This window comes from Pinus tabuliformis, chromosome 8 (assembly GCF_031772625.1).
Source record: "Pinus tabuliformis cultivar Carrire ecotype Pingquan chromosome 8, CPIR1, whole genome shotgun sequence".
Classification (NCBI taxonomy): Eukaryota; Viridiplantae; Streptophyta; class Pinopsida; order Pinales; family Pinaceae; genus Pinus; species Pinus tabuliformis.
The window spans coordinates 204473735-204489422 of NC_142294.1; the positions used below are offsets into that span (position 1 = coordinate 204473735).

The following is a 15688-nucleotide window of genomic DNA, read 5'->3' on the forward strand; positions in this document are numbered from 1 at the left end:
GACACTTGTAGGCATGGTAGATCACCAACGATATTTTCCAGATATTTGGCCTTGTCGAGTAGCATTAGAGAGTCCGAGCCTTCCACTTTTAAGGAGGTTGTAGATGAGCAGGTCTGGAGGGGTGCCATGGTGGAGTATAGCTCCATCATGAGGAACTTAGGTGAAATTTTCTAGCTTTTAGGTGAATGGCCCATGAGAGGTCATACAATGATGTACAAAATTGGTCGATTTCCTATAGAATTGGTCATTTATGGTTTGATTAGTTGGCTTCAATCAAAATCCCCTTAAAACCAATTGGATAGGTTAGTTAAACAAATTTTGGTTTGATTCTAATAATATTGGGTTGGATAAATCCTAGTATGACACATTAGGGAAATTTTGACGTAAAAAATGGGCCTCAATAAAAAATGTACTAACAAACTCAACTTTAAAAGAACCCATAAGATTCAAGATGATGATGTCATCTCTAGGGGTAAATACTTTTGGAGTTAAAAGAAGAAAATTGCTTTCTTTAATTGTATTTTTGGCTTATCTCTTTATAGTTTTACTCAAATGTAAAGTGTAGGGCACCCATTGGATGCATAATTAATTTTACATCGAACAAGTACCACTCTACATACTTTTGAGTAGACCCACGACAAAAAAAAAATGAAAATGTGTTTCTAGAAAGAAATTTTTATGTATTTTCAATTTTTTTCAGTGTGGGTCTACTCAAAACTATCCAAATTGGGTACTAGTTGTATGCGAAATTTAATTGTGCATCCAGTTGGTGCCCTACACTTGATGTTTCCGTAAACCTATAAGGAAATGAGCTAAAAAATACAATAAAAAGGCAGTTTTTTATTTCCTTCAAAAATTCATAACTTTTATTTTATTTTATTTTTTGTATCTAGAGGAATTTACAACTGGGTTGGTCTTGTACTCGCGTGATTCATTGCACTCTATTCTATCTTTGTAATTGGATTGGAGAAGTCTTCTAGGGAGAAAGATGGCATGGTTTGTGATGTAAACCCTAATACAAGACATGAAGAAGAGAGTTATCTTGGATGTTCTTGAAGAGTTTGCTCTTGTGAGATGCTAGGGTTAACTCTTGTGAACACACTAGGGTTTGTGCTTTGCAAGTAAATCCTAGAGAAGAACATAACACTAGAGGAAGTGTTGATGTGTCTTGTACAACTAATGCCCTGGATGATATTGCAACCTTGTTCTTATGTGATGCATGGAGGCTGGGAAAGATCATGGAAAGCCTAGCTTGATGTGTCTTGAGCTTGGTGTGATACCTTTCTTGAATCTTGATGTTCCATGGAGGTCTTGATGCTTGTGTTGATGCAAGAGATGAAGATGCCCTCAAGCTCTAGGATGGACATGTAGACGTGGAAGTTGGTGCCACAATTGTCTTTCAATGTATTTGTGTGATGCAATATGTCTACAGCTTGTAAACCTAAGGAAGTTGAGTGGTAGTGTGGAGAGCTTGTGTGTCACAAGCTTGGTGAAAAGCCAAGGAGGGCTTGTCAGTGTGTGTGCTAGGCCCCACTGCTTGTTGAGGATATTTGGTGGTGTGATCAGCTTTGGTTGGGAGTGATTTCTTACTAGGAGTTGGTGGCTAAGGTTTTCCAATGCCAACATTGTGATAAAGCTGTGGGATATATATATATATATATACACATATGATATGAAGTTTTCCAGCTGTCTAAAGTTTGTGTACTTGCAGATTTGATTTTCAACATATGCTGTCTTCATGATTGAGTAGATTTTAACTTTGAATAAACATGCTGATTTTGGCATAACATGCAGCTGTATTGGTGGATATTAATTGTGATAAAGCTGTGGTATGTGCCTGTGTGTGTGTGTGTCTATATATATGATATGAAGTTTTCCAGCTGTCTAAAGTTTGCGTACTTGCAGATTTGATTTTCAACATATGCTGTCTTCATGATTGAGTAGATTTTAACTTTGAATAAACATGTTGATTTTGACATAACATGGAGCTGTATTGGTCAAGTGATTACCACATATTTGGGAATATAGGTAGACAGATTTACTTCTGTTGTAATCTACTGGTATAGGACATTTCAGATCTGCTATATACTTGGAAAGTGTACCCCAAGGGCTGTAGCTTTGTGGTATTGAAGTACACTTGAATGATATTTATTTTCTTTGTCTGCCTTGTGAAATTGGGCTGAAGAGGTGAAATATTGCTGCTGTAAATTCATATATCAGATTCAGTTCTGAAGCTGAAAGTTAACAGCAAATAGATCTGGTGAACTTCGACATTGAGGTGAAATTTGGGAATTTGCATTAATTTCCTGATTCTAATATTTTGTTACTCACATTGTTGAACACTTGTATTTTGAATGCTTGAGCTAGGATCCTCCTCCTTTGCCTAACCTTTTCTGTACCTTAAAATCAAATACAGTTAAAAGATACTAGAAAAATAATTGTACATGCAACTAATATATTTCTGAAACTCAAGAAGGATTAAATTAGAATACTACAGTCATCTTTCTACCGGAAGAGCTTTTTGTTTCTATCTTCTTGGTGCCTTGGAAAATTTTGCAGCTGTTATGTTTTCTATGCTGAATTTTCATTTGGAATTTCTTCTAATGTTTTTCAACCAGGCAGCTGCTCTCATTAAAGATGGGAATCGCATTCTGTTCCAATTTGATAGGGCAGCATTCTCTTTCAAGTTTTTGCCTTTTAAGGTTCCATACCCAGTTCCTTTTCGATTGCTTGGAGATGAAGCAAAGGGGTGGCTGGATACCACATACCTGTCGCACACTGGGAACATTCGTATTTCCAGAGGGAACAAGGTATGCATATTTTTAAATTCTATACTTCTGGTGATTTTGGTGTGTTGCAACAAATCCTTATTGTGGAGCACCTTAGTTCTATTGTTTTTAGTATTTACTTTTTCTTTATCTTTGACAAATGTCAAATGCTCTGCTCTTTTTCTTTATGCTTACTTCGGAGATAAGATGATGAAAGAATTGTAAGCAAGATCTGACATTTTTCATGTAATTTTTCTATGGTGTCTTTTATCTGTTGATTAATAGTGCAGGGAACTACATTTGTGCTCCAAAAAAAGATTGAACCCAGGCAGAAACTATTCTTGGCTATCTCAACAGGAATGGGAGTACAAGAGGTTTGAAAATTCTCATGGCTTTGAAGTTTATGTTTCATAATTCCAAATTTGGATTTACATACTAAATTATACTTGAAATTTCATCTTCATAGCCATGAAAAGGCTTCTATATTTATTTGATTTTCGCCTGGTGAGACTCAGGGTTAAATCAAACCTGCAAATTTATATAAATGCTTTAACTATGGTCATGCAGTGAATTCCCATCATTTTGGTTTTCAAAATTATGTTATTTGAGATTTTACATTTCAACAGGCTATTGAAGAAATTGTTCTAAGTCATAACAGCACTTCAGTGGATCTGGATGTTTTAGCTGGTAAATGGAGACTAATGTGGAGTTACCAGGTTGTTCCTCTACACTTCCAACCATAGCACAATATTTTCGCACTTTTAATCTTTCAGTGACAAGCAATTTTATATAGACATAATGCAAGCATTCTTTATATATCATAGACAACAAAGAGCACCCATCTCTGACTGAGGAAAACTGCAACTATTCATCTTCTACATGTAGAATGCTTGAAAAAAGATGTTAATACATTTTAGATGCCTCCAGGCTATAGGTATGAAATTGAAGAAAAGACAGGGTTATATGAATGACATTGAAATGGTTTGGGTAAAATTATGGATAGCTTGGACATTGCCCACCATCATAGATGAAATTAAAATATATACAATAGCTTTAAAGTTGACATTCTTGTTTCTATTATATACTGTTTACTAAGATTACCTTTGCATGCTCTTGTTTATAGCAGAAATGTGCTTTCCTGAATGTTTGAAAGAAATTTAGATCAAAATCGGATAGATATCTCCCTTTTCTAAGCTTTAGGTCAGTACAATGTGCATCTTTCCTACTTCTGCAACATCTTCATTCCCGATGGTGTAAATGGAGCTTGGAACCCTTTCAAAATGGCCTTCTCAAAATATTGAAACCAGATTGGTGAAAACTTCAGCGAGCAATATTGCCTTGAAAGTGCAGAATGTTTTGTTTTGATCATAAAAGTGACATGTATGAGTTATTTTTTTCAGTATGACAAAGCATCAAATATGACAAGTTCTTAGGCATCAGTGAAATCTTTAATGAAGTCGTTTTATAGAAATACTTGTTATTGATGAAGTAGTTATGTTCATTGTTACCAGCCAAAGGATGAAAGCTGGTTGGAGCGAGCAACTAATGGCCTTCAGAATTTGCAGGTAGAAGTGCCACACTGAATTTTTTATTATTTGTGGTCTGCTTTATCATAAAGGAACCAGTCTTATAATGGTTACATCTGAGCAGAATAGTCTTTTCATGGTTACGTCCAACTACAACAAATGTCAAAGGTCAAGTTGATTAAATGATGAATATTATTTTTATATTTGTTGGTCATTAAAAAAAAAACATTTTAATATGCAGATAGTCAAGGATACTGGAAATCTTGAGAATCTTGCTGAATTTGCTCCTGGATTTCGGCTGCGATCAAGAGGCAATGTCGTGTAAGAATCATTGTTTTTAATCATATAGACGGGTGCAGAATGCATGCTGACTGAATTGAGAGTTGTTTGGATGGAATATGATAAAACCTGTAGATTATCTGTGCCCTCACAGGCTGAGAGACCAAATTATAATCATATATCTGAAACCTGGATTTTATTTAGTTATGGTCGATTGTTCCATTTGTGGGGTTGTTTTCTGTAATTCTTTCCTGCAGCATCATTGTAGTGATTATGCATTTCTGAATCTGTATATAATATTTTATGGTTACAAAGTTTCATGTAGCTTAACTGCAGTGCACAACAGGTTCAGGACCACAATTACCAGGTCAAATAATTGAAATTTGATATGATACAATACTTAACCTATGCAAGTCATTTTTATATTTAAGGTTTTTTTGTCCATCCCTGGGCTGATCTTCATGTCTTGCCAGTCTAGAGGGTTCACATTATGTATGTGCTGTGCATGAGGGTCATGCCAAGCATGTCCTACATGCTCACAAGGGCCTTTGAATGGACCGATGTATGGATGGATGGATATATATGGTTACCTCTATGAAAGATAGCACCAGACCAACCCTTCTGAAGAAAGGTTGAAAATACGATATATTCTGCTCAGTGCTGAGTTCTATTCTCACTTAGTGCTGCTGCATTTGTTACATCTTCATCTGCTGGAAAAATAGGAATAAGTACCAATGATGTGGGTAGCCTACCAGACAGTCTGGATCAGTGTTTTTGTTATGGACTGGTATTTTCGTTAAGGATCCATATCCACAAGTAAAAGGTCATGAGTTCTGTTCTCATTGAATGCTGATGCATTGCTACATCTCCATATACAATAAAAATAGAAATAAGTACCTGTTGAGCACACTTTGTTAACAGTGCAAGGAAGTAGGATACAAAGACATGATTTTTTTTTTTTTTTCAAAATTCAGATTCATCAGCCAGCACAGTGTTATCATTGTAAACCCAATTTTTGCAAGTTATATTGTAAATGATGCTAGTATGACCATTTAATTATCTAACAACACCTAGGTAAACTTCTAATTTTTGTTGATTTGAGGTAGCATCGGATGTGCTTTAGCCATGAAAATTGGTGGAGAGACTAAAGCACATGAGATCCCCAAGACCCAGAAATGGTTTGGGCAGATTCTAATTGGTTTGGGAGATATCAAAATAATTAATATTTTTAATGGAGTTCCAAAGTCTAAACTTAGGAAAAATAAAATATTAATGGGTATTAATATAAAACTGGGTTAGAAAGTTCCAAAAGTCATGGATCAAGCCAAATCTAATCTTAGCTGTTGTTTAGAGATTTAATCTCGGCCGTTGAAGGATCAACATGAAAAGTATAAAAAGAGGCTTGAGGGTCAGTTGGAGAACACATTGAGGGAGACTAGTCAGTTTGATTTCTGGAGCGGGGTTAGCTGAGAAATTCGAACTAGTGGTCTGGAGAGCAGCAGGAGGCAACAAGTACGGAACAGAGAGTTAGGATCAACCCCAGAAGACCAGCGCAGAGGTAGAAGAGGCAGACACAGAGGCAGCAACAGACTGCGCAGTCACTAGAGGGCCTGCGTGGATGATGCAAAGAGACCCAAGGCTGACGTAGAGTGTTGGGGAGCTACGCAAAGGTCTGCCAGGCTGATGCTGGGACTGGGAGAAGTGCTGGCGGTTTTTTCTCTCTGTTGGGTAAGCCAGTTTGGCACCTTGTTGTACGAAAGAATTGTTGAATAATAAAATCCTCCCTTGTTGCACCGGTTTTCCCAAATTGGGTTTTTCCGGGGATTGTTGTCCAAAATAACTGTGTCAATGTGCTGATTCTTGTGCATGTGTTTGTTTCTGAATTATGGTGTGATATTTGCAGCAAAATTTATTTTAATATTTATTGAAGGAATTTCATAAATAACTTATTGGAAATAACTAGGCAAAGTAAATCAGATGTTTCAGTGATAGAATTTTCACATGGTATTAGAGGAAGTAATCAAAGACAAGAAGGGAAAATTAGTTATGGGTCAAGACCATGATATAGAGGCATCCACGTCAGGAGACTCACAGAGATTTTTAGAAGTCTACACAAGAGAAAGTGATTTCAATTTCTCTATTTGGCTTCTCGCTTGGAAGAAGAAGTGGCTTGTATGACTAGTTCTGTATCATCAAAAGTATGGTATATAGACAGTGGAGCCTCTTGGAATATCACGGGAATTAGGGAATGTTTCTCAGATTATGGAGAAGATAAGATGAACTTTCAAATCACCATGGGAACAAGGCAAAGTGTACTCCAGTAGGGAGGGGTACCATAGTTTTTCAAACAGAATGGGGAGAATGGTTCTGTGCTACCACTGTGCTACATGTACTAGGATTGGGGATGAACTTACTTTCCGTGTCGCAATGTCAAGGCAAGGGCTATGACGTCTTCTTCATTAAGGAGAAAGTATACGTCAAACACCCGAGCTAGAAAAATAAAGTGCAGACCGGGATCAAAAGTAACAGGTTGTACAGAGTACAACTAGAATCACCAATGGCACTAATAGGCAGTCATGGAGACAAGGACTTGAATGAACTATGGCACAAAAGAATGGGACATTTGCACCATGGGGCTTTGAGAATTCTCAGGAGCACTGTAACAGGAGTTCCGATCTTAGTACGGAACGAGATGATGTATGCAAAGGATGTGCTCTAGGAAAGTATGCCAATGCAGCATTTCCTAGAAGTAAACACAGGGCCAAGAGTGTACTAGGATTGATACACTCAGATATCTGCGAACCTATGTACACTAAAGCTTTGAGTGGTGCCGAGTATTCCTTACCTTCATTGATGATCACTCAAGGAAAACTTGGATTTATTTTCTGAAAACCGAGGACAAGGTTTTTTGTCGATTCAAAGAGTTCAAGGCTCTGGTGGAGAATTTGACTGGGAAGAAAATAAAAGTTTTGTGCTCAGATAATGGTGGAGAGTATGTCAATAAGTACTTCACTGATTTTTGCGCTAAGGAGGGCATCAGAAGAGAGTGGACAACTCCTTACAATCCAGAGCATAATGGAGTAGCAGAAAGGAAGAACAAGACTATTGTAGAAGCAACTAGGGCCATGATGTATGATAAGGATATGCCAAAATTCCTATGGGCAGAAGCATCCAACACAACAGTTTATGTTCAGAACTGGACTCCTCATCGGGTGTTGGGCAAGATTACTCCAGAGAAAGTTTTCACAGGGAAGACACCTGAAGTCAGTCATTTCAGGATATTTGAGAGCTTAGCATATTGCCGTGTACCTGAGGAAAAGAGGAAAAAGCTAGATCAAACTGCGGAGAAATGATATCTAGTGGGATATAATGAGAACACTAAGGCATACAGAATCTACCTTCCAGGGAGCAGGAAGGTAGTGGTTCGACGAGATGTGAAGTTCATGGAGGACAGGGCTTTCAGAAAATCTCGTGAGATGCCTTTCAAGGAGCAGTCAAAAGAGGAGCCATTGGTTAAACCTCTTCAACCAACGGAAGTAAAGAATTCTTCCTCGGATCAAGAAGATTCATAGGATGAGGGGGAGCTAATGGAAGCACCTGCTAGCAGAGGAAGAACTAGTAGGGAACTTCGTCAGATTCTGCGAGATGCAGAGGACTTCATCAGTGCGCGAAGAAACAATAAGAGGGAGTGAAAACAGCTAGATAGATATCAGGCATTAGTAGCTCAGGATGAGGAGCCTGCCAGTTTCCAAGAGGCAGCGCAACATCAGGTTTGGCTAGATGTGATGGTAGAGGAGTACAACTCCATAATGGTGAACGATGTCTGGGAGGTAGTGCCAAGGCCTTAAGATAGATCAGTGGTAGGTTCGAGATGGATCTACAAGATCAAATACGCTACAGACGACAGTGTTGAGAAATACAAGGTCCGGTTTGTGGCTAAGGGGTATGCTCAAAAGGAAGGAATTGACTATGAGGAAACCTTCACCTCGGTAGCCAGGTGTACATCTATTAGGACCGTGATATTTCTTGCAACACAGATGGGGTGGAGATTCATCAGATGGACGTCAAAATGACTTTCTGAACGGGGTAATAGAAGAAGAGGTATACATTGAACAACCAGAGGGCTTTGAGACTCATGAAAAGACGTCTCATGTATGCAGGTTGAAGAAAACCCCTTATGGGCTGAAACAGGCACCTAGAGCATGGTATGGTCGAATCGATGGCTACTTGCAGAAGATGGGATTTGTCAAGAGTGACGCAGATCCAAATCTCTACTATCTGGTTGTAGAGAATGAGCCACTAATCTTAGTATTGTATGTGGATGATCTCTTTCTGACAGGATCATCCAGGCTCATTGGGGACTGCAAGAAGAATCTAGCCACAAAATTCGATATGAAGGATTTGGGACGAATGCATTATTTCCTAGGGTTGGAAGTTTGGCAGCAGAAGGGAGAGATCTTCCTTGGGCAAGGGAGGTATGCTACAGAAATCCTGAAAAGATTCAGGATGGAGGACTGTAGACCCATGGCTACTCCAATGATCACCAACTGGAAGAAGATTGATGCATCAGAAGACAAGGATGTTGATCCCACCTTATACAGGCAACTCATAGGGTCCCTGATGTATCTGGTCAATACCAGGCCAAACATTTGCTATGCTGTCAACACCCTCAGTCAGTTCATGGTGGAACCAAAGAGGGCACACTAGGCAGCAACCAAACATGTTCTCAGGTATTTACAAGGAACAGTCGATTATGGACTCTTGTACACTAGGGGTAAGGATATTAGATTCAATGGATTTACTGATGCAGATTGCACAGGAAGTTCAATGGATCGGAAAAGTACCTTTGGGCACTGTTTCAACATTGGATAGGAATGACTTCCTGTTGCAGTAGGAAATAGAAATCCATGGCTCTGAGCTCATCTGAGGCAGAATATATGGCGGCAAGCACAGCTTCGTGTGAGGCCATATGGCTTAGAAAACTGCTTGTGAACCTATTCAGAAGAAAAATGGAGGTGACCAGGATCATGTGCGATAATCAGAGTTACATCAAGCTCTCTGAGAATCCAGTGTTTCACGATCGGTCAAAGCATATTGATATCCGGTGTCACATTGTTAGAGACTGTGTCGAACGAGGAGCTGTACAGTTGAGCTACACTCCTACAGGAGAACAGGTGGCAGAGATCCTTACCAAGGCCCTTGGAAGAACCAAGTTTGATTATTTGAGGGAGAAGATGAGGATGATAAAGAATCCATTTCAGTAGAAAAAATGGGTATGATGTTGCAGTGTAGTAGCAGTCAGAAGTAGCACGATGCAACATGATGAGTAGGAGTTTGCAGTGCAGTAGCAGTCAAAAGTAGCATGATGCAACATGATGAGTAGGCGTTTGCAGTACAGAGGCAGTATTTTGAAAAAAGGACCAGCAACAACACAGATGCAGAGGGAGTTGCAGTGTTGGGAAGATGGACTAGCAGCAGCACAGATGCAGAGGGAGTTGCAGTGCAGATGCAGTGTTGGGAAGATGGACCAGCAGCAGCACAGATGCAAAGGGAGCTGTAGTACAGATGTAGTAGTGGTAGTGATAGAGCCATGGGCAGCAGTACAAGATGTAGCAGTGCAGAGGATGTTGGGCAGGGAGGCTTAGCATCAACACAGGTACCGATGCCGTATGATCAGAGTAATGCTCAGTGTGGAGTATTACTAGAGCATAGTCCTCGCTAAGAGGGAGTGTTGATTTTGGGTAGCATCGAATGTGCTCTAGCCATGAAAATTGGTGGAGGCTAAAGCGCATGAGATCTCCAAGGCCTCGAAATAGTTTGGGCAGATTCTAACCGATTTGGGAGATATTAAAATAACTAATATTTTTAATGGAATTCCTAAGTCTAAACTTACGAAAAATAAAATATTAATGGGTATTAATATAAAACTAGGTTAGAAGGTTCCAAAAGTCATGGATCAAGCCAAATCTAATCCTGGCCATTGGTTATAGATTTAATCTCGGCGATTGAAGGACCAACAGGAAAACTATAAGGAGAGACTTGAGGTTCAGTTGGAGAACACACTGTGGGAGACCAGTCAGTTCAATTTCTGGAGCGGGGTTAGTTGAGAAATTCGAACTAGTGGTCTGGAGAGCAGCAGGAGGCAGCAAGTACGGAATAGAGAGTCAGGATCAGCCCCAGAAGACTAGCGCAGAGGCAGAAGAGGTAACAACAGACTGCGTAGTCACTAGAGGGCCTGCGTGGGAGACGCAGAGAGACCCAGGGTGACGCAAACAAGCAGGGGCTGATGCAGAGTGTCGGGGAGCTACGCAGAGGTTAGCGAGGTTGACGCTGGGACTGGGAGAAGTGCTGCAGAATTTTTCTCTCTGTTGGGTAAGCCAGTTTGGCACCCTGTTGTACGAAAGAATTGCTGAATAATAAAATCCTCCCTTGCTGCAGCGGTTTTCCCACATTGGGTTTTTTCGGGGACTGTTGTCCAAAATAACTCTATCAATGTGTTGATTCCTGTGCATGTGTTTGTTTTTGAATTATTGTGTGATATCTGCAGCAAATATTATTTTAATATTTATTGAAGGAATTTCATAAATAACTTATTGGAAATAAGTAGGCAAAGTAAATTAGATGTTGCAGTGATAGAATTTTTACAATTTTGGCAATGGATTTCATCCTAGGAAATGCTTTAACCTCCTCGAATTATGTGTGTTTCTAAACACGGATAATCGACAGAGTTTTTCTTCCAGCTTAAACCCCAAAGTTAGGGTGGAATCTATTAACAAGGTCTTAGGTGAGCCCTAGTGTTATATCGAGTCTTTGTAAAAGTGTGTTTGAGAATAATTTAAGCACATCTGGCTAAATTATTTTATTACAAACCACTTGGTATATACTAAATCATATTGTGTCGCAGAATTGGGTAATTTCATGAGGGTCTATATGTAAATGTGTATTCCTCCTTTGAGGGTTGAATTAATTGTGATATCTGATGTAAAATATATTTTAGTGCATGGTTTCTCATACTTAGACACCATGGCTAAAATTTTTGAGGGTAGAAAAAAATATTAAATCCCCTCTAGTGTCAATTAATTAATTTTTTTGGCTAAATTAAATAAAAATCCTAAGCTAGAAATTAACTAATTTTGAGTCAAAAAATAATTATAGAGAAATTAATATTTCTCAAAGTGGAAAGAATAAAAAATTTCATGGGTCAAAGGAAAGTCAATTTTTGGAGGTCCTCCACCAAGGCAAAAATTGATATTTTAAGAAAAATTGAGCCCTTCGACTTTGGTGGTTAAGTCAAGGTCAATTTTTTGAGGAAATTAATCCAAAATACTAACTTTTGGAATAACTAAAAATGAGTTTTAAGAAAATTTCGAATTTTTCCTCAAAATTAAAAATTCGACAGTGGAGATTAAAAGATCATCAAGCTATTTTCAACAATCGAGATTATTTTGACGGAGATCTAGCCAACAAGCCGTTATTTTCCATTCAAAGGGATTTCTTTATAAATAAAAGTCATTTTTACTTCTATTGAATTTCATTGGATGATGTAAATTTTTGTAAAGCTGCTATTGAGCTATTGCTCTGCTGGAAACATTTCTATATCATAATAGAAAGACTTTGGGGTTCAATTAATGGTGTTTTCTTCCATTGATCTGTGTACATGCTAGTCATGTGCTTTCCTATATTGTGCCAAATTTTTTATGAACTTGTTATTTCATTTGTCAGTGATAAGAGCATTCTATTGGTGAATTTTTTTATCTTAGGTGATCTGATTCACCATATGATCTAACAGTTCTACTTGAGAAAAATTATAGAGATTTGCAGGTACACTGGCCCTTGGGCTCCAAGTTCACAAACTGTGGAGAAGAGTCGACTATGTTTGGGCTCTAAGATTTCTATATGGTATTTTAATTTTGCAGAAGGGTTTTGGTCAATATTGCCAATATTCAATTTACATTCATCCATTGCTATTACTCAAAAAATATTTCTCCAAAATTTAATTTGCGAACATTGTATATTTGTAAATAATTTGCAATTATTTCCAACTCATTTGCTTTACGACACTTGGGGTTTTATATTTTATATATATTTGGGGTTTTGGGCATTCTTTGATTTATTTTTTGCAAGTGAATTTCAAGTTGATCAAGAGATTTTGTTGGGGTTTTGAGGTAGATCTAGGCCTAGGAAGGCAAGATCTACGAAAATTTCAAGTCTAAAATCCCATTACAACAATTGGAATTGATTCTTCTAATTGTTAGTTAACTAACAATTTATTTGCTACGATAAATTTTGAATAACTCACACTGCAACCTTCACAAATAAACTGCGGAAAAATAATAGTGCTGGAAACTGAGAAATATTCTAGCACAAGCATAAAAATTAACATACTTATTTTTGGACAAATGTCCCTAGAAAAACCCAAATTGGGAAAAATGGTGCAACAGTTGAGGGTTTTATATTATTATGCAACAGTGAAATTATTTGAGTACAATTTCGATGTCGAATACTAGCTATCTTGCAAGGAAAATACGGACAAAAATAATCCGAGGGAAATTACCCTCACTCCGAGCAATCCCAACACTTGACTGCCTTGGAAAAGCAAGCCGTCCACCTAGTTTTGCGTTGGCCCTATGTTAGCTATGTGCAGTCCCTCAAACACTTTAGCTTGGAGCTTCTACAAATCAAGTCGTCCTTCCGCTGTTAACTGGGAAACTATCTCTTTGACACTCTGGAAATGTTTTCTAGCCTCTGGAACTGATAACTAGCTTCACCCCCAGCAAAATCGAACTGACCTCTGAAGCTTCTGCGCTACCTCTGTGTAACCTTCTAGAGATATTTCGACCTTTTTGTAAGGTACTCACTATATTTGGAAAAATCTTCCTTCGGCTTCACTCCTTGCCCTTCTTTGTCTCTGCTTCCATTCTGAAGCTCAAACTCTTTTGGCTACTGCCTCTGGAAAATCAAAATCTCTAAGGAAATCAATCTCTAATGTGTGTGTTCTCCATCTACCCATCGACTTCTTATAATATTCGGTTGAGATTTCAACGACCAAGATTAAAACTTAATCAAGGGCTAAGATCATATCAGAGTCGATCCGTGTGAGTTTCTAGATGATTCACACCTTATCTCAATTAATTATGATTAATTGACCCCTTTTTCTAAGTTTAGACTTATGAAATATTTAAAAATAGGCTAATAATCTAATTGAGACACTTCTAGGTGGAATTTCCAAAAACAGTTTCTTGGTTATGGAGAACTCCTGTGTTTTAGCCTCTCCACAAAGCTTTGAGACTAGAACACTTCCGATGCTACAAAAACTAACACTCCCTCTTAGCGAGGAAGGTGTTCTAGTGTTGCACCACTGCTGCAACACCCTGTCTCCACATTATCTCCCATATGCTACTGATGTTTGGGCACTGTGACTGACTGCCACTGTCCACCAACCACTGCGAAACTCTGATGCTACATCCGTGCTGCTACTAACACTGCCAACTATGAATTTGTACTGCAACTCTCTCTCATCTATTGCTGCTGCAATTGCAACAAATGCAACTGAGAAGCATCCTAAATACTAAATCATTTGTGTCTGCTGCTTCTGTTTCCTGAGTCCTAACCGCTACTAGCTACTGCACTGTCTACTGAAAAATCTGTGCCGCTGTTGCCTGTTGATTTTTGGGTAACATAAGATGTGCTCTAGCTTCGAAATTTTGTGGAAGGGTTAGAACACATGAGATCTCCAAGACCCAGAAATTGTTTGGAGAAATTCCACCTGGAGTACGTGTTATTCAAATATTAATTATTTATAATAGTGCCTGAGTTAAAACTTAGGAAATTAAAATAATTAAAGTCAATTAATATAAATATGGGTGAGAAGCTTCTAAGAGACGAGGATCAAGTCTAATTTAATATTAGTTGTTGATTAGAGATTAGATCGCGACCCTTGATATCTCAACAGGAAAAATATAAATGAAGACTCGAGAGTCATTTGGAGATACACCGGGCAAATACTCAGTAACTCGAGGGAAGGCAATTCTCCAGAAGTAAGAGTTCGATTTCAGAGGGAGAGTTGCAGGGTGAAGGAAGATGAGGGTATCGGCATCACTCAGAGACTGAGGAGGAGGGACAAAGTGCATCAGAGGGACAAAGCAGAGGGACAACTCAGCGAGGCAGTGTAGCAAAGGACACAGTCCTCACGCAGAATATGACGCAGAGGTGACACAGTGGAGGCTGGAGGGTCTCTTGAGTGTCAGAATTTCTCCAGTGATTGGAGGAAAATTATCTCAGGTGTTTTCACAAAGGTTTCTATATGTTCTGCAAATCATTCCTTGAAAAGAGACTGTTGCTAAAGAATAATAAATAAACCCTCATTTGCTAGACTAGTTTTCTCGCATTGGGTTTTCTGGGGACTATTTTCCAAAAACAACTGTGTTGATGTGATTGATTCTTGTGCTTGTATTTCGCTATTCTTTTCTCTATGCTATTATGTGACAACTGCAGTAGAATTTACTTTGATGTTTACTGAAGGGTTTGTAACTTATTGTGGAAAATAAGTAGGAGAAATAAATCAGTTGTTGCAGTAGAATTTCATGTTATAAGTTTTCACATGGTATCAGAGCTGAGATCGGGCAACATGATGAGAGAATATGCAATGAGTCGTAAACATGATGCTTCTAAAGAAACAACTCAAAGGGACTCACGTAGTTTTCCTGGGAAAGAGGAAAGCACGAAGAATATAATGGATCACGACAATTCTGTCTTGGCTTCCAGACAGGAAGAAGTCGCTTGCTTGTCTAGTTCTGCTTCCTATGAGGTTTGGTATATTGATGGTGGGGCTTCTACGCACATGACGGGAATATGATAATGTTTCTCAAGCTATCAAGAAAAACAGATGAACTTCCAAATCACCATGGGAAATAAAGCAAAATTTACTCTCGTAGGAAGTGGTACTGTATTTTTTCGAACAGAAGCAGGGGATCGACTTTGAGCTACCAATGTGCTGCATGTACCTGGATTGGGAATGAACTTATTCTTTGTATCTCAGTTACAAAACAAGTGCTATGATGTATATTTCATTGGGCAGAAAGTATATGTCAAACATCCGAGTTGGAAGAAGAAGGC

General features: G+C 38.5%; 1 protein-coding gene across 2 annotated transcripts in view; it reads left to right on the top strand.

The window, feature by feature from the left end:
* The window catches only part of LOC149234834 (Plastid-lipid associated protein PAP / fibrillin family protein), a 197822-nt gene that overhangs the window by 102940 nt on the left and 79194 nt on the right, over positions 1-15688 (top strand). For both annotated transcript variants that reach the window (XM_089461248.1, XM_089461249.1), the window contains exons 5-9: positions 2619-2810; positions 3059-3142; positions 3395-3484; positions 4280-4333; positions 4536-4615. In XM_089461248.1, the coding sequence (XP_089317374.1) occupies positions 2619-2810; positions 3059-3142; positions 3395-3484; positions 4280-4333; positions 4536-4615 (500 nt within the window). The remainder of the gene's footprint in view (positions 1-2618; positions 2811-3058; positions 3143-3394; positions 3485-4279; positions 4334-4535; positions 4616-15688) is intronic.